Raw genomic sequence first — 19,308 nt, forward strand, 5'->3', positions numbered from 1 at the left:
ATATTTCCTACTCTGCTATAGATGAACATGTGGATGCAAAGCTTTCTGCACCAGCAGCTTCACACTGACTCTTTAAAGATAACATTCAGTGTAACTCTATACAAAGTGTTCCAGAGAACTGCACCCAGAACCTGGCAGCAACAAACAAACTACAATCAAATGATTTGTTTTCTTGCTGACTGGTTGCAAGAATACCATTACATTCAGCCCTGGACATAATGAGATAATCTCCAGATATTATTATTATTATTATTCTAAATGGAAAAAGGCACAACTGCACAAACAAGACATGTTGATATTTTTATTGCAATAAAACAATTTTAAAGTACAAAATCATACAAAATGCTGATCAGGAAGAGCAGCGATAAAAAAAAAATCATGTTTGAGAAACAGTCATCAGAAATCCCTTATGTTGTTACAGCTTCAGTCTTCAGGGCCAGAGATACAATGATAGCATAATAAATTGATAAATAGCTTTTCACTATGGCTACAATTTATTTAGGAAAGTACCACAGAAATGCTGGTTATCGCTTATTCTGCAGCAATACTGCAGACAAAGCTCTGCTGAATGTGATTTAGGGGCTATTTGCAACATGACAGCCTTTCCAAGTCATTGCTCATTCTGAAACACACTGTGTGGACCCATACATGAGCATACAAGAGCTCTGCACCTTATCGCCTGTTTCCTGTCACCACCTGCTTTTGTGAAACTGGCCTCAGTACGGTGAAACTGGTAACATCTGACACAAAACTGGACTAGCTACCAACAGTGACAAGATTTTGAGTTTAATTAAAATAAAACACTCGGGCAAAGATGCACTTTCAGCATGTTTTACAGACATGCAGTAAATGTTTCTTCTGCATATTCAAGCTTGAACGTATTTCCATAAAGAACACTTTACGCTGACCTCCAGCATCAGATTCTGTTGGATGAGCACCAGTTTGACTTTAGAGTAAACTGTGACATACAAAACCTTAAAAAAAATCTTTGGTTCATCAGCAGGGTTGGGGGTTAGTACATTCAATTCTGGGCAACAACCGACTGATTCGCATCATGTTAACAGACGATCAGACACGAACAAGTTCATAACATCACGGTAAGCTGTCTCAATGGTTTAAATTCAACTGTGGATGAAAGACAGATGAGTGAATAATATCAGTAATAGCATATCCATGGATAATATAAGACATGGAACAGAAAAATATGAGCAAGTATTTCATATTAGTATTGTACAATTATTAAACCAATTTCATTTGGATTTTTCTTGAAACCTTCATTTACAGATAATAAATTAAGATGGTTGTATTGAAACACCAGAAACCACCTGACTATATAAAATATGTTTCTTCCTTGACTGACAACCATTGCTTGTCCTCGACTGGGCTCCACAAAACTTATTTTTGAGCATCCTTACCTTCCATCAAACATTCTTGTCATCCTTGTTTCTGTTTTTCATAATATAGGAATTTCCTTTTCTTTTAACATTAAGGCAGCTTCTCTGTTTTCTTTTACGTCATATTTTCAGTAAGCTGAGACAACATTCTAAGAGAAAGGTGTTGGAAACAAGCCAGATAACAGATACTCTGCATTTTTAAAGTGTTGATTATAAATACTGATAACTGCCACACTGATTGTCAGACAAACAGTAGCAAATGATTTTGAATAGTTACCAAGCTTGACGTGATGCAATACCTTATAAATTGATTTTAAAATCATTAGGATTTCTGCTGCGTAATTACAAGCAAAAGGTATATACAGTGTTTATTCATCCCTGTTCACACTTCGCACTGATATGCATCTTGTGTGATCTGTCCACAAGTGACTGACTGCAGGTGTGAACGCACCTAATACTGCACTCAAGAAGAACAACTGACGAGTCGTGCGGACACAGGCGAATGCAAACGTAGTCCTCAGTGGATTAAAGGATCACCCGGTTAACCTTGTAGTGTGTGTGCCTTCCAAACAGGTAGATGTGGTTGATTTTCCTACAGCAAACACTGGTCAACGTTTTGAATCCTGTATTGAACTGTGCTGTACTTGAATCCTGCACACAGCCCGGTGCAGTCCACCCTCTCTTGCTGTTTGACGAGGAGATGTCCAAACATTGCTGGGGGGGATGCTAAAACTGGTCTGAAGTGGTCACTCGAGGTGCATTGAAGACATTCTAGTGCACAGATTGAACTACAATCCCTCTAAACTGGATCCAGACATGATCTGGCTTTTTCCCACATACAATGAAGTTGAACGGGGCCTCAGACTCTCAGTTGCTGTAACTGGAAAACAACTCAAAATGTAAACCTTAACAGGGGGGAACATTTTAGACATTTCATGCTCAAATAAAGCTGCGCCATTGATCTGGTACCACTTTGTGGTAAGACATTCTTTATAAATTGTTTACTAGTTATAACTACTGGCCTCATAAATACTAAATAAAATACTTAATAATGGACAGGTCAGGAATAAACCAATAGAAAGAGTGATTTATGCGTTGCCAGGTTGTGAAAAACCTGGTTTCCTCCCCCAGTCCAAAGACATTCAACTAAGAATAGGTCTATGAACAGCAGACTTGAAGGATTATTGTAGGTTAAGAACTGCTTTATTACTTATTTAATGTATCTATAAGCCTGGTGAGAAAAAGTGACTTCATGACTCACTTCCTCAGGAGTCGTCAGGTCTGCTGTTAAAAATAAAGGATTGTCTCTTTGTCACTTCACAGATGAAGTTATATGCATTTTCAAACGGGGGCTTTCACAACCTGGCAGTCCAAACATAGTTCTTATTAACGTCTTTTTTTTTTTATCTGTAAAGCAACAATACATTATTTTGTAACCAATAATAAAACTATTACTTACAACTGAAGTATAAAGTATGTCTCATTGCACAGTCGTACTGAATATTGAAATTTAAATGTCTGTCAATCAAAATAGGATCTTGTCTTGATATTTGCCATTTTCCCAAATTCAATCAGGTTGCATGATATTCTCTCAGCGCTCAGAAAGCAATACTGTGGGACGAAAAATGTCCAACAGAAGCAGGATGGGCTAACGATGCCGAATCCTGCTGCTGCTGCTAAAAAAGTTTTCTTGCCATTTCCTCTCCTCCCTGGAGCCACTGAGAAGATGTTTATTGAGAGCGACACCTTTGTGATCTTTCTAACACTGCCTTTCTAACGCTGCCAAAGTGCTAACTGCTTGTACAGCTTTCAAGATAGGAAACTAAAATGCTTTAGAAAGACACTTGAAGTAAAAAAAAGTAAAATATTCTGCAAAATAGCTTTGCTGGTTATATCCTCTGTGCAAAGCCCTGCTGTGCATCTGGACTGCCAGAGTTAAGAGTTAAATCTGGGCAGCCTGTAAACATGATGACACCTCCTTCTGTGGCAGCTCCTATCTGAAAATGAAGCGTCCTTTTACTGTTTCTAGTATCAGAACCATTTCATTTGTCAAACCTTTCATCTGCTGGCTCTGCATGAGGCATGTTTTACATGAGATTCCATCAGATTCCACATGAGATTCCATCAGAAGCAGCTACACATTTTGCTGTAGTTCCCTTTCATTAGACAATACAAAACAAAATGCTTGGAGCAACAGTCGTGCACTTTTCAAACCTCATCTTGGGTGAGTGGGCAGATGAGAGACGGATCATGGAAAAATCTTTGACATGAAGTTCTCTGGAACGCTCGAGCAAGTGCTTCAAGGTAAGAAAGGAGCTTTAAACACCTCCGACTGCCAGCAGCATACATCTGTCCAGTTGGCATCGTTCCCTCTTCTCCAAACGCCACTTCACTGTCAGAGAGCGGGATCCCTGATCGTCCTGTACATCTGCAGCGATGTCACCTCCACATCTGGGGCCTTGGCATTCTGGGGGCGTCCTGTCGGGCTGTATCCAGCTGATCGTCCCATGGGACTGAAGCTCGTGGTGGTGCGACCCACGTGGGTGAAACCTGAAGATCGCGACACAGCGGGACGCCGCAGGAACCGGCCCGATGTCACCAGGTCCCCGTAGCCTTGCGCGTGCGAGAACGCGTAGCCTGAGCGGCGGGAGCTGGTGCGGCGGATGCGTGTGCGTCGAGGCGGAGGGGGAGGGGTTGCTTTGGCCTGTCTCACCTTGAACATCACCTGAAAGTTTGGACCGATAATGACAAAGTCAACATACTGGACAGAGGCACACTTATCCACTGGCTGAACCATTTTGGGATTCATTTGTTAAGTTGTCAAGTCAGACAAAAACATTGTGATTACACAGGGACATCGTAATGTATGGATGGATAATTCACGTTCAACTTGAAAAAAGTTCATATTAATAGTCATTCATGTTGTTATTGTTCTTTGTCTTTCTTCTATTTGGTGGATAATCATGCTCTATGTATAATTTTACCATGGAGTCTGTTGACATTTGTTAACATTTGGCAAAGCGATTAGAAGTATGCCGAATTGGCAATGAGCAGTTCCTGTTTACAACATACCCACATATGTACAGACAACTATCACTGGATTATTTTCATACTGATGAAAAGTTAAAAACGTGACTCTCAGGCAAGTTCTGGATTAAAATGGAGCCTCAAAGTTTGAAAACCTCTAAATCAACTGGTCTCCAGACAATTTCTTGAAAAAGCAAAAAGATGTGGGTTTTTAAAACCAGTTCATGTATAATAAGTGCAGCTGTACTGTACATAAGTGAATTTCAGAGTAGAGTATACAATGGTTCCATCTGTACCTTGTCATTGATGGTGGGGCAGAGCTGAATCAACAGGAAGCGGTAGGTAACCACAGGAAGGACACACAGGATGGAGGTGAGGAGGATCGTCAGCCAAATGTTCGGCTGGTTCAGAGAGTTTCGAGCCGTTCCTGGACAAACAAACATATACAAGGTATGCATACGCTTGTCGGACTATTCTATTGACTTTAATCACTGATTGATGGACATGCATATCAGTACATATCAGACAACTTATCTTTAAGATATTTACTGTATACAGCGAGCATAGATAGAGTTTTTGGGAAAGAATTAATGAAAAGGATACAAATGCTTATGTTTTGGTGTGAAAATCAAAAAGAAAAAGGAGATTACCTGGGTTGGATATTGTTTGATATCTTTACATAAAATTGGCATTAAGAACACTTACATTTTGATGTCAGTACCTAAAGGATCAATTTTTTGATAGCTGACATCAAGGTATATGATGTTTTTCTACAAAACTCCTTTCTCTTTAACAAAATAAAACACCAGTGTTTAAATTTGTGAGCGTAGACAGAATATGCACACGAGACGGACATTTCAGTTGGTACCAAGACAGTGTTGAAGCTCAACACTCGGCCCTGCTGATGACCTGGGTGAGGAACCACAGGCGACAGTATATTTCAGTGGCAGAGAATGAGACTATCCAAAAAAGGTGTGCTTGGCCTACTGCACACACTGCAGCGATCCAAGCCAGTTCCGATATTCGGTGTCATTGTAAACCAAATACTTTGCTTGTGCAAACTCAACACACTGTATTTATTTGGTAATATGATTCAACTCTTTTGAATGACACTGCCACCTCTAACCTGGAAAAGCCTCACATAAAAGAATGAACTATGCTTTTGTTCAGAGCAGACATGCTTATGACCAACAGAAATGTGGAACTGTACACAGAATTTTAGTGAGTTTACCACTTACCTATGAAAGGGAAGGCTGACGGCAGCATGAGAAACATGCCATTACTGTACATGGTGAATGTGACAGCAAAGTACATGGCCAGACTGCCCAACACGAAGAAAGTGTTCACCGTTGTCCAGTAAGCCATGTCCAACCCCAACTATGACCACAGAGAGAACATGTTAAAAAAAATATGAATCATTCTTTTTATTCTAAGCCCAACAAATTCAAAAGACAAGATTATCCAGGATGAAAAGCTTCCTCAAACCTGGATGCTGACAGCAAAGAGGAGACATGTCTGGGTGAGGAGGGCAAAGGACTGGTAGTCGGCGACGTCCTTCCCGTCGTCCCTTACGGTGTCGTACATGGCTGCATAGGGGATGAAGAAGAGCACCAAGGAGCTGTAGCCGCTGTGGAGAGCGCACATGAAGAAGGACTTCTTGCTGAAGTACAGGTTGAGCTGCCCGGGAACATAGAGCTGAGGATGCTGGAAACTCCACACGTCGTTCACGTCCTGACCAGCAGGGGGAGACAAAGACATGAGATCTGTTTGAGTGTGTCCATCCTTGAGCTCTATGCTTTTTATTACCGTGTAAAAGGCAGTGGACTGCAACTGAGTACATTCACTCAAGTACTATACTTAAGTACAAATAAATATTCTGAAATATGTGTGGAAATATTTTACTTTTTACTTTCCATTTATCTGACAGCTTTAGTTACTAGTTACTATGTTCAAAACAAAGTTTAAAAAGAGTTTAGAAAATATGATGTTTTTTTTTTTTTAGAAATTAAACAACCAAACAGTTCATAACACTACAGATGAAATGATTAGTCAATCTGTTTATTGATAGAAAATTAATTGGCAACTATTTTGATTCATTTTTCATGTAAATCATCTCATGTTTCCAGCTTCACCTATTTGAGGATTTGCTTCTTTAATGACTTTAATCTACTTTTAATCATTTTGAGACTATTGTTTGGAGAAAACAACATTGGGAGGGTGTCGCTTTGGGCTCTGGGTAATTCTGACAGCATTTATAACTTCTCATTCAGAATTTTACAAACCAAACAATTAATGCAGAAAAAATAAGCATATTGATCGACAATGAAAATAATTATTAGTCGCAGTTCTATACACACTAGTTCAAAATGAGCTCCACCTCAACCAACTACAGTAAAATCCTGCTTTTACATGAATGCATAGGTAAGAAAAATCTAATGATGTAACATTTAATAGTTTAATAGTCAAAGGGGACATTTTTCTGAATGGAGTACTTTTACTTTTAATACCATGAATACATTTTTCCTGATTATACATACATACCTTTGCTGAAGTAACATTTTCAATGCAGGACTTTTTATTTGTAACAGACTATTTTCACAGTGTGGTATTAGTTAAGTGGCTTTTACTTATGTAAAGAATCTGAATACTTCCTATACCGCTGGAAAAGGATGATCATACAAAAGTCCTTTATCAAATCTGCCACCTTGTCGTTCTCTGGCACAAACACACACAAATACTACACACATCACATAGTCACCTGATCAAACAGGCTCATTCCCAGAACAGGCAGTGCTGTGTACATCAGATTGTAGAGTGTTATGAACCACTCATCATACACCGTCTGAAAAGCAAAGTCAAAAGCAGAAATTCTTTTAATAAAGTCTACAACCTTGATTCTTGAATACAAGACAGTTTGATGATTTTCACTTTTCTCTTTTGTAAAATTAAAAATGGAGACTTTGTAGTGCACAGATATAAAAGACCAACATAGATATTATTAACAGTTAAAGGTTTTCATTATATCATTTATTTTATTTTTCTTATCTTTGTTCTTTGTGTTGCAGCTTTCGTTGCCTTTATCATACATCCATCCGCCTTACTTCACTCTCTCACCTGTGCAGAGAAGCCGCAGAAGAAGCCGTACCAGAAGTGGACGAAGGTGAAGGTGAAGTTCTTGTAGAAGAAGTATCGCAGAAACTTGCACATGCGCAGGTATGACCAGCGGCCGTGCACCAGCAGGAGGCGCTGCAGGAAGCGGAACTGGGCGAAGGAGTAGTCACTGGACAGCACGGCCTGCATGCCCTCCTGACCGGAGATGCCTACACCTATATGAGCCGCTGGGTGGACAAAGAGAGGAAGAGGAAAAGGGTGTTTGAACTGAATTTCTCGGTATCCGAAAACAGCTAGAATGAAGAGAAGGATATGTTTGCTATTTGTGAGGAATATTTGAGTCGCTTTTTTGAAGCTGTAGGTTTCAATCAATTTCTGGCAACGAACTAAAACAATCATATTAAATAATTAGAGCTAACATGTTGGCAGCAGACACAGATCAGTCCTATTACTCATTTGGAGTCATGTGTCTGTCTACCTGACAGACGTAAGTACAATATTCACTCTCCATTTAGCTCCTTTTTGGTCTCCACCAGTTCCAAGAATATCTGGCTCCATAGTAGATATGAATGTTTCACTGTGTTCTCCAGCTGCTCTGAAACTTTGTCTGTCTGCAACATGGTACTGGGCAGGTAGCGTACAGTCAGTTTTAGGTATATATCTAATGCTCATTTTCATCAGCAATTAATCTGCGGATGTTTTGTTATATTAACTGTTTTATCAAGCGTTTACAATGAGCAGCATAACAAATCTCGTACTCAAATACTTGCCAATTAACTTTATAACAATCTTCTAATCTATTACTTGACTAATCGTTTCAGGTCTGGTCTTTCCTAATCTTTCCTTAGGTGAGCTTTCCTTAATCCTCCAAAGCAGACCCCCTACCTGGGACGAAAACCATATTCATCTTTGACTTCCACACATAAAGCTGTCTATCACTGACTACCTTTGATCATGCTGACATCGTTGGCTCCGTCTCCTATGGCCAGTGTGACCGCTTGCTTGTACTTCTTGACCAGCTCGACCACCTGAGCCTTCTGCAGAGGAGTGACCCTGCAGCAGATCACCGCCTTACACATACACGCCGTCCTCAGGAACTCCAGCTCCATGCTGCGCTCGAGGGCGTACGCCTGAGGGACCATGGGGGAAATAGGAAGGTGATGAAGGGAAAGAATTACAAAATTGACATTATTACAGTAATAATAATAATTATAAACATATTTGTATAGCACCTTTAATAAAAGAATTGCAGCTCAAAGTGCTTTACAACAACAAAATCACATGCACCAAGTGCTTCACATAAAAACATAAAAACGGGGATAGAAAATCCTCCTCTTGCTTTATTACAGTGGGAGTCAGCAATTTCAGGGGTGAGAACTCAAAGTATTTCACCTCGTGTGAACACTCTACCAACAGGCATGTCTGAAGCAAACAAGCATGGAGGGACCTCCCAGTTTCCCTACAGACAGATTCACCATCGGTCTTCACTTTTCAGGCAATCCCAGAGGGTCTTCTCACAGATTTAACCTCATTGTGGGCATTTTCTAACTCAGGCACAGCCTGAAGCATTTTTCTACACTTGATGATTGCTAATCATGACCGATTAAAAAGTTATGCAAGTATGGGAAAACATCACAAAGGACAGATACAGCGAGATTGAAATTAAGAAACTACTTATGACTTACAAGGCTGTGTCCGTTGATAACCAGGCCGTACTCTCCATTCGCCATCTCTTCTTTCGCACCTTTACTCGGAGTCCTATCTGGCAGAAACACTGAATCCTCCACTGCATCTGGTTTCATGGAGGTCTGTGCATTCCTGGGTGCATGGAAACGATTCGTAATCAGCTTGTGAAAACGACAATCGCTCAGTTACACGATTGATAGATAGATATTTTTTTGAAAACTGACCTTAGTTCCTGTCTGACATCCTCAGGCGAGTTGCCCGAGATGATGAAGACCTCATTCATCTCCTCGCGCAGTAAGTTGCAGGAGTAACCAATGTTTTCTGCAGTTTCTGCAACACAAGTAATAAACATTGATAGGTAGACCAAAGCCACAAATATGAAGAGTAAAACGTATGTAAAAGCCATGAAAAAAATCACAAAATGTTTTTAATGAGGATTCTCCATGAGGTTGGTGCCAGGGTTAGGAATATCTCATTCATAGAAAAGTACAATAAACTTACAGGAATGTATCTTCTGACACTTTGGTAATGGTGACATCATTCACAAGAAGTGAATGAAGGCAAAGCAAGTTTATTTATACAGCACCATTCAGACACAAGGCGAATCAAAGTGCTTTACAGAAGCATAGAAAATTCAGGCTGAAGTTGTAATACACTGGTGTAATCATTCACATATAGTACATCTCACAAAACAAGATGACTACACTTTTAGTACATATATCGTTTTCTTATTGATTGAAGATAAAACTGAATTATTACATGTTAACAAACCTTCACAGGCTCGTTTCCATGTAAAGAAATAAGAATGACCCCACCTCATCCAGAAAAGTTATGTTTAAATTAAATTCTCTCATTATATTGGAAGTTTCGTACCTTGTTTGTCACCAGTCAAAACCCAGATTTTGATGTCGGCTTTGGACAGCTGCTCAATAGTCTGAGGAACTCCATCTTGCAACTTGTCTTCTATGGCTGTTGCTCCAAGGAGCTGGACACACACATTCAGACACCTAATCAGCATGTCGTGTGTTTGACAAACATTCAAGTCAATATGAATCCAGTTATCTTTTTACAGTATGAGCTTTACTAAAACATGAGGTTTTTTTTCTCTGTTGTTTTTCCTTCCTACCAGCAGATCCTTCTCTATCTCCTCGTACAGCTGGTCCAGTTTGCCCTCTCGGTCATCCAGTGCGGTGCTGGCCTCATGGTGACGCTGTTTCCACTGGTTGAAATACTCCTCGTCCAGATCCTTGTGGGCCAGCGCCAGCGTTCGCAGGCCATCCCCTGCAAACTCCTGCAGATGGGCGTGCACATACTTATATGGACGGACACTGCACATGTAGCTTCACACACATAAATACACCAAACACATCCTGGAAGAGCCAGCACACACATCAACTGATGGTATTTGAAGACATAAACAGAAGTTTAACTCGTGTGGCCAGCTGTGTAAATTCTGCGATGTAGACAATAAACCTCCAAGAGGAGGGAAGACAAACAGAAGTTTGCCTTTTCTGCAAAACGAACTGGACAAGAGAGAACAGAAATAAAGATAAATGAGAGGAGAGGAAACAAATAGACAAATAAATAAATAAAAACCCTATGAGAATTCATGATAGATAGTACTGACAAGTCTTGCCTGTACAGCTTATTCCTCTGAACCACAGAGCTCTAAAGTCACAATCATTTGTGATCAATAATCCTTGGCTCATAACTGTAAAACTCTGCTAGCAGCTCCCCAGGCCATAAGGAGACTGGACAATTTGGAGCAGCCTGCCTGCTGAAATTTGTGACAATGACTTTTAAAATTCTGTTTAAATCTTTTTTTTTTTTCTGACATTGTTTTCCTGCATTAAACTATCTGTGTTATGTCTATTTTAAACTCTGATTTGGATCATCTTATTTATCAATAGCAAACAAATTTATGATTCCAGGGCAAGAGAGGTTTGTGGATGGAGTACATGACATTAGGATGACAACTTTGCATCCATAAACACACAAACACACTTGACACATGATGGAAGAACCAATACAGAGGCCTGCACATGCAAACATCCAGCAACAAGAAAGAAAGATCAGAAGGATTCAGATAAAGTATGAAAATCAAATCTCAAAAATATTTTTAATCTCTTTCTCTCCTTAACGAACACAGAGAGAGAGATTACTGACATTAAGGTGCTCTGTAGTGACGTCCATCAGCTTGCTGCAGGACTGATGCAGCCTCTCGTAGATGATTGTGTCTGCGCCTTTACAGTAGAGAGACAGCTTCCCCTCTGGACCCCGAACTGCATACACAAATACAAATACAAATACACACACACACACACACGCACACACACACACACACACACACACACACACACACACAGACACACACACACACAGACACACACACACACACACACACACACACACACACAGACACACACACACACACATACATTTTTCAAGATATTTTCAAGAAGAAAGGCAGCAACCTCAATTATGACCCAAAATACGAAGCAATATACCTATGACGGACATCCTCTTGCGGACATTGTTGAAATCCAGGATGGCCAGGAGTTCATAGCTGCGCTGCTGTCCCATTTCCACGATGGAAACGCTCTCTGGTGTGCGTGAGCGGAAGACAAATCCAAAGTTTCTGGCTGCTGTTACCAACGCTCCCTCATCTGGAGACTGGGCCTGGTAGAAAATCTCACCTGAAGGTGCAGAAAATGTCACTTTATTTGTCGGTGGAGGAAAAAGAAAAGTAATGTGAGAATGACTGAGGAACATTCTGCTCTTTTCCCGGAAGACAGAGGCTGCTCACACGGAAACACTTCATCCCTCCTCACCTTCTTTCTTCTCCTCGGCCATGACGGTGTGGCAGAGGGCCAGCAGTCTGAAGAAGGCGTGGACCTCTGGGTTCTCAAGCTTCACCGCCTCCACCAGGGCGTGGTCGTGGAACATGAAGCGAGGGTCGGCCAGCGGATTGAAGGAGAAGTCCACTGTCTCTGTGTGCTGTTTAGACAGAGAGGGGGAGGAGTGAGGCAGAGGACAATGTGCCATTGAATTTGATGTAATCAATTGAAGGCAAGCCTGTCTTGTCAAGCCCCTGCTATTTTTTTTTTTTTTTGGTTAAGTAGCTGTAACATGGTTTAAATCCATTGGTTCTTTGACAATAAAAGAGTTAAAAAAGAGTAAGAAAACATAAAACAAACAAAAAAAACCCACGATGAAAATGACATAATTTGCAGTTTAAGCACAGAATGAGGATCAAAACTCCAACTCACCTCAGTTATTTCTAGTCTTTGACCTGTGTAGTCATACACATCCCCTGAAAAGAAGAGAAAGAAAATGAGGTGCAACTCAGAGGAGCTGAAAACACAAATACACCAGTTTCATGATGGATGTACAGCAGAAGAGGCAAACCTGAAAGGGACACATGATGGCTGCTTTTTGTTGTTAGGATACATTTCTCTTGTTGAGATATATACACACACACACACACACATACACACTATATACTATATATAAATACTATATATTTAGATTTCTTCTTGTATTATTTTTTCTTGCATTTGTCCGTGTTGATATGAATGATTTTACAGCACTGTGATTGTTTTTTTTTTCGTTTATATTTTTTTAACTACATTTTATGTCTTGATCTACGTGATGACAACAGGCTACATTGTGTAAGACAGGACTAATTTGTAAAAAAAAGTGCTTCTTCTACTGTCCCCTAACCCAAGTCTCTACAGTTGCATGTATTGTAGGCTCATGGAACCAGAAAACAAGCTAATGATAGAAAGAGCTTCAGACAGACAGGTAAATGTCTTGAATCTTACCGTAAGATTTGCCGTTGATGGAGCACTTGTTAAAGGTCATGATGTTCTGTGTGAGCGTCCCCGTTTTGTCACTGAAGACGTACTTGATTTGGCCAAGCTCCTCATTCAGCGTGGTGGTACGAGCCTCGGCGGGGGTGTCGTAGCGTGCGTAGTACATCTTCCTGTCCCAGTCAATGTAGAAGCTGTTGCCCAGCCGGATGATCTCCACACTGTCGAAAGAGTTAGATACAGGACTTTATAATGAGCAGATATAATTATGTTATTTACACATTTAGTTGACTTCACACTACTGGATGCCTGATGCCATTGAAGCTTCTTTAAAACTGTTTTGTATCTAATTCAATCAATAGCAATTTCACAAACTTTGCTACCTAACATAGAGAGAGATGGGCACCACAGTGTTGAGGATGATGACATAAGACCAGAATGTGAGGAAGGCTGAGAGGCCAGCATCGTTGCCATCTTGTCTGGGCAGGAAGACAGTGAACTGCGAGCCTTCGTTCAGCTCCCAGAAGTAGTTTCCTATTGCCAGGATGGTGCACATGAGGGCCAGGAAGCCAAAAATCTGCATGGAATGTTTTCAGAATTCAGAGGTCAAAGCAGGTCTGTGGGTCAAAAAAGGCAAAGATAATACAAAAAGACTCAGACGACAGATGCCCAGTTAAAGGTACAATCTGTAATAGAATTGTGAGCAAAAGGTTCATCACACTACCAAAAATCAAAAGGTCAAGAAGTCAAGAACCTGCTATCACTCTCAAACTGAGCGACTGTGTTGTTAATCCACTAATCACTTGAAAATAAATCCATATAAAGTACTAATGATTTCTGATGCATCTGAAATGCTGGAGATGTGCAAATACAGATTTCAAAACATGCATTTTTCAAAGCCTGATAGATTTTATATGTAAGAAGTCAAACTCCTCAGCCATGTATGTTAATATACTCAAAAACACACCAAAAACAAAAGCAGAAGCAGTTGTTTGGTGAAAACCTGATGAAGTTTTAGTTTCTGTATGTGGCAATTGTCCTTCTTCTGTCTGGTAACTACAGTGGAGATGTGATTATCCCACAAATGCTGCGTCTGTAAACACTGATCTAAAGCCTCAATGACAACCCAACAATTAGTGAACTGAAAATGGGAAGCAAAACAAATAACTGTTGACCATCCCAAGGTCAGATGAAAAGGTGAACAATTTGAGGACTAACGCAAAGAACTAGGATGTTCATCAAACGGTCTATGCTGGTCCTCTTGAACGTGCTCTTCCCACAGTTCTGCATCAGCTTTGTCTCTGGGCCTACAGAAGAGGACCAGAACAAGTCAGACCTCAAACGATCTCACATCACAATCGTTAGTGTTTGTTTGAGTGAAAGAAATCAAATCAGACGCGTCGTTCCCACCTCCAAACAGCACCAGTCCGAAGCACCACTCGGTGTTCCTCAGCGTGCAGCCTCGCAGCAGGATCTTCTCGTTGTCCAGTGGGTATTTCTGGCCGCCGTGTGTTAGCGTTCCTGTGAAGCGGTCCAGGCGGTTGTTGGGGGGCTCACAGCGTACCTCGCCTTGAGGGACAGAGAAAGAGGTGACACAGCAGGTTTGAGGTTGTGCTCAGAATGACAACTGAACTGCTAAAGCATGAATGCATACATTATTGACAGCGGAAGCTTTTGTGTCTTTGTGTTGCTTTCAATCTGCTTATAGTGTTTCTGGGCTTGACTAGGAGATGGCTATAACACTGCTTGCAGTTTTACTTCTTTGAATGAATTAAAGCCAATTTAACGAGCAAATGCACATTTCTGAAAAAGAACAAAAATAGCCATAAAGAAGAGCCATAATAGAGAAGCTTGTGAAATGAGTAACAAAGCTCCACCCTCCTAACAAAACTAACTTATTTGTTTACTAATTACTTATTTGCTACGTATTTTACTATCCAGTATAGGAGTAGATAATCATTTATTTTAGAATTGAGAGTACAGAAAACCACAAGAACATGTTTTAGCTTTACAGAAAGACTTACTGTAACAACAACACTGGCCAGCTGAGGTGGGACTTTGACTCCACTCTCACATAATACGAAAAGCGTCTCTTGCTTTTATCACAGTAAGCAGAATCACATGAATAATAAACGAAGTGAATGAAATCTAAGTAATCACATGAACAATTATGTACATTTTCAGATGTCTTTTTGCCGTTCTGCTTCAATGTGCAAAAAGCTTCCCCCAATGCTATTTGTGACTGTGCAGCTTCTCCAGATAATAGAGAGGGTTTATTGCCTTCGCCAGAGGCACATACTTTGTATCAGCGTGTGTTTATATTCTGTACGGGCTCGTAGTTGTAGTCTTACCGTTGAAGTCTGCCAGTTTTTCGATATCATCCCCCAGGTCTCCGGTCACGGTCAGGGCCTGTCTCACCTTCAGGTTAGTTTCTCTGATGAAGAGAGGAAGATGGGAAAGAAACAAGAGGAGGCGGAGGATGGCAAGACAGATACAAAGAGAGGAAGGAAGTAAAAAGTAGGAGCAAGGAAGAGGAGGAGGAGGAGAAAGGGATAATGAGAAAAGGTTAAAGAGAAGTGGAAACAGAAGATGACAAAAAGGAGGACGAGGAGTAAAAGTAGGTGAGATGAAGGAGCACAAAATAGAGACATGATGAATATAGTGTGTCTACCCTGTTGATGCAGTATTTGTGTATTAATTTGTAGGTTACACAAAAATTAGACTCACCCATCCAGTTCTGCTGTCTCGATGTAGACCAGGTTGAGAGGTTCACTGCTGGAGAGCAACAGGAGATCAGCCTGAAATTACAGAGGGATTTATCACTGAAAACAGAATGAATTCATCAGTTTTCTTATTCATCATACTACTGGAACTATATCCTACATGAAACAGTGTTCAGTGTATATAGGCTACAGCAGCCTGCTGTGATTTTTGGCAATAATAACAAAAGGTCTCTTATCCCTTTAAGGTTCTATTAAAGAATCCCTGCAGAAATATAACCCCAGTTAAAAGCTTTGCTTTTGCTGACAGCATTATGGTGTTCTTTCTTTTGCAAAGCAAAACCATTTTAACTTTCAATTGTCTTCGGCAGTCGAACATGACGCATTGCAACACACATATTAAAAATGCACAAAGAGGTGAAACATTTTCCACGATGTAAAAAAAGAAATTCAAACGTAAGGGCTTCAATAACAATAAATCACAATGACAAAAGGAGTACAAATGCACAAACAAAAGAAACAAAATGCAAAGAAACAAAATGGAAAGAAAATAAATGAAAATGGTGAAATCTGTTGGGAATAGAGAATATAATGATACAAGAAGATTATATTTTCAACCATTCACTCACGGTGACAAACTGGTTGTTTTCCAGCTTGATGACGTCTCCCACCTGGACGTCCATCCATTTCTCGCTCCGTAGTCTGAGAACAGAAACAGGCTGGTAAGCATATGTTTCGACAGTGTGTGTGTGTGTGTGTGTGTGTGTGTGTGTGTAGACCTGTGTGTACGTGGTGTTCAAAGAAAAAGTATCTTTTTCCTTTTCTTTGAGGATTGTCAGGAAATAAACTGTCTGAGGGACCAAAAAAAACATCAAGGTCATCCTAATATTAGTCAGAGTCCTTCACTGCATGTTCCTGCCAGTTTCCTGTATTAGCTCTCTGTGTATCTGTCTGCCAATGAGAGTATTTGAGACTTGGCAGGAATACAAATACTTTTCAGGGTTTTCACATTTTTCTCCTTTGATCAAAATAAATTGACAGGTTAACTTTTACCCTAAAGATTACAACTTTAATCTATTTGACATTAGAGTCGATTTTAAATGAGCTAATTTTACGCTACAGTAGATTTTTGCTTAAGTTAATTCACTTCCACATCATTTTAAATTTAATTAGGGTAAAATATGTTTGTAGTGTTTTCACCTGTTATATATCACAAAAGAAAGCAACGTATTCATCAAATATGAAAGAACTGTTAGATTGAACACTAGCTCCATCGCATTTTTAACTCTTTTTCACTCAGGCTTCTCATACCAACCTGAATAAATACTGATTCAAAGGTGCATTTCTGATAATAATACTCACTTTCACACTCTTTGCTGGAAATTAAATCTGCTTCATTCAAAAAAGGTTTATTCACCTAATGAGTTTTTCCATTGGAAAAAAACTCCAGCCCCAAATGACAAATCCAGCACCCCTCACATATTTAACAAAAGCAAACATCGAATAAACAGGAAGAAAACAGAATTTTCCTGCCATCCTGCAGCTGCTCGCGTGGTGCCCTAAACAGTGAGCACAACCAGGAGGAAAGACGGGAACCACATACAATTTGGGGATTTCAACATCTAGAGAGGAGTTTACATTCTGCAAATAGAACCCAATAGCACGATTCTGATATTTTTTAGATTAAACATCTCATAATTTGGTTTAGGTAAAAACAAACAAAACATAACATACATTTCAATTAAATTTTAAGTATTTAATATGGCATTTCTCCACCGTGGAGATGGCCAAAAAATGTCCAGCAAAAAAAATGTCAGGGTCAGAGCCAATCAGAGGAGAGTAGGAGAGGATCTTCGCAGAATACGAACAATAATGCAGGGAATCAGAATAATGGCCCGTAATCTAAAATGCATGCAATGTATCAAGCCCACTTTCACCTTTGTATGATTATTCTCATACACTTATACTTTACACTTATACTTTATTGCATATTCCTGTATTTTGTCTGTGTATTCCCTGTGTGCTACATATCAAAACTTGATGTAGCATAGCCACAGGAAACAGCTGCAGGATGGTGGGGAGTGCTTGTTTTGTATCCTGTTGATCTGACATTTTCTATTTCAAATATGTGAGGTATGCTTGATTTGTTCAAGGCATCTGATGAACAATTGTGTTTTATTCCGCCCTTAAAGCAGAAACAAGCAAATACTGTGACTTCCGGGATTTTCTGGGGGGCTTCTTTGTAATAAAGGTATGGGGCACCCACGTAGGTTCCCTGAGGAACACCTGTCTGTAAAGAAAAGTTAAAGGACTCCAGTGGTGCCTCTACAAATGCAAAAAAACAGGATGTAGCTCCCTGGATATATGAGCACAGGTATATGTCCATGATTTCTAGCACATAAACAAACTACACCTATAAACTTACTTTCTATCAATAAGGACTTGAACCTTTCGGTTGTTGACTTGATTGTCGCTCCTGTGGCGATTCTGGGAGGAAGACACACACAAACACACACAATAAAACAACACTGAGTCATAAGAGTTGACAAGAAACTTCAACCACAAAAACTCCCGTGAATGTTTCCTGTCTCCAACTAACTGATTGTGTAATAATTTCTTCAGACATAATGGTATATATAGTTTATACTGAGGTGTCAAGGTGTAGGAGTGAATATATTGTTGGAGTTTCAAAGTATCAAACAGGAACCTCCCATTGGCGGTATTCAGCTGAATTAGACATTTTCTAACCACTGATGTGTCTCCACCGTGACTGTCTTCAGACATCATGTCTCTGGTTAGGTTTCTGATCACTATTTATTTCTGAGTGTGAGACACTGAAGTGACGACTGAGACCGTCAACTCTGACAGCTGGTTTCCCTTTTGCAGTCACCAACAAGACTTTTCAAATGTGGGCAGCACTTCCTTCCTTTTCATGAGGCAATTTTAATGCTGGTTCAACAGACAAGCTAGGTTCCTTACAGTTACTATTTAATTTGTTATTTAATCATTAAGACTGCACAGGTCAAATATTAAAAAAGTGAGTGAAGCTTTGCCCGCAACAGAAGCTCTAAAAAGCATAACTTTTCCTCTTCTGTTAATTATCTTGTGGCCTCTCAAACCTATCTTGCTTATCTTCCCCAATTTGGCAGCCACTGGACTAGATGATTATTCTTTAAATGTGAAACTAATGGAAAATTATGCCCCTGATCCAAAAGTGATAAAATTATCAATTATTAATTATTATTAAAATAAAATTAAGTGATCTCAAAATTGTAAGGAGTATAAAGAATAAAATTCCCACATTGCTACCGTTCAGTCTGCGGTTCCTTGTAAAACTGTCCTTTCACCACAGCTTTCTACAACACTGGCGACAGTTATTTCAGCGTTTGTTTTGCAAGGTCATCCTCCTTTCTATACATGGTCGGTCTTGAGTTGCTGTGAACCTCCTGAGATCAAATCAAGCCTGAAGCCAGTGACTTCACTACAGGAACAGATGGGTAGCAGCGGCGAGGACCGTTCAGGCCAGCACTGCCAAACAAAAAGACTCTTGTTCTCCTC

At 40.0% G+C, this 19,308-nt stretch overlaps 1 protein-coding gene across 2 annotated transcripts in view; it reads right to left on the reverse strand.

Moving 5' to 3' along the window:
- Nucleotides 1-287: 287 nt before the first annotated feature.
- The window catches only part of LOC121607100 (phospholipid-transporting ATPase ID-like), a 43,558-nt gene continuing 24,537 nt past the window's right edge, over nucleotides 288-19,308 (reverse strand). For both annotated transcript variants that reach the window (XM_041937781.1, XM_041937780.1), the window contains exons 6-28: nucleotides 18,176-18,237; nucleotides 16,380-16,452; nucleotides 15,758-15,828; nucleotides 15,382-15,464; nucleotides 14,441-14,599; nucleotides 14,249-14,337; nucleotides 13,414-13,607; nucleotides 13,043-13,251; nucleotides 12,488-12,531; nucleotides 12,050-12,215; nucleotides 11,726-11,914; nucleotides 11,385-11,500; nucleotides 10,345-10,509; nucleotides 10,092-10,203; nucleotides 9,443-9,548; nucleotides 9,218-9,350; nucleotides 8,479-8,662; nucleotides 7,536-7,759; nucleotides 7,180-7,263; nucleotides 5,907-6,152; nucleotides 5,660-5,798; nucleotides 4,718-4,848; nucleotides 288-4,119 (exon numbers count right to left, since the gene is read on the reverse strand). In XM_041937781.1, coding sequence (XP_041793715.1) covers nucleotides 3,790-4,119; nucleotides 4,718-4,848; nucleotides 5,660-5,798; nucleotides 5,907-6,152; nucleotides 7,180-7,263; nucleotides 7,536-7,759; nucleotides 8,479-8,662; nucleotides 9,218-9,350; nucleotides 9,443-9,548; nucleotides 10,092-10,203; nucleotides 10,345-10,509; nucleotides 11,385-11,500; nucleotides 11,726-11,914; nucleotides 12,050-12,215; nucleotides 12,488-12,531; nucleotides 13,043-13,251; nucleotides 13,414-13,607; nucleotides 14,249-14,337; nucleotides 14,441-14,599; nucleotides 15,382-15,464; nucleotides 15,758-15,828; nucleotides 16,380-16,452; nucleotides 18,176-18,237 — 3,309 coding nt within the window. In that variant the 3' untranslated portion in view covers nucleotides 288-3,789. The remainder of the gene's footprint in view (nucleotides 4,120-4,717; nucleotides 4,849-5,659; nucleotides 5,799-5,906; nucleotides 6,153-7,179; nucleotides 7,264-7,535; nucleotides 7,760-8,478; nucleotides 8,663-9,217; nucleotides 9,351-9,442; nucleotides 9,549-10,091; nucleotides 10,204-10,344; nucleotides 10,510-11,384; nucleotides 11,501-11,725; nucleotides 11,915-12,049; nucleotides 12,216-12,487; nucleotides 12,532-13,042; nucleotides 13,252-13,413; nucleotides 13,608-14,248; nucleotides 14,338-14,440; nucleotides 14,600-15,381; nucleotides 15,465-15,757; nucleotides 15,829-16,379; nucleotides 16,453-18,175; nucleotides 18,238-19,308) is intronic.

Source organism: Chelmon rostratus, chromosome 5, assembly GCF_017976325.1.
Source record: "Chelmon rostratus isolate fCheRos1 chromosome 5, fCheRos1.pri, whole genome shotgun sequence".
NCBI lineage: Eukaryota > Metazoa > Chordata > Actinopteri > Chaetodontiformes > Chaetodontidae > Chelmon > Chelmon rostratus.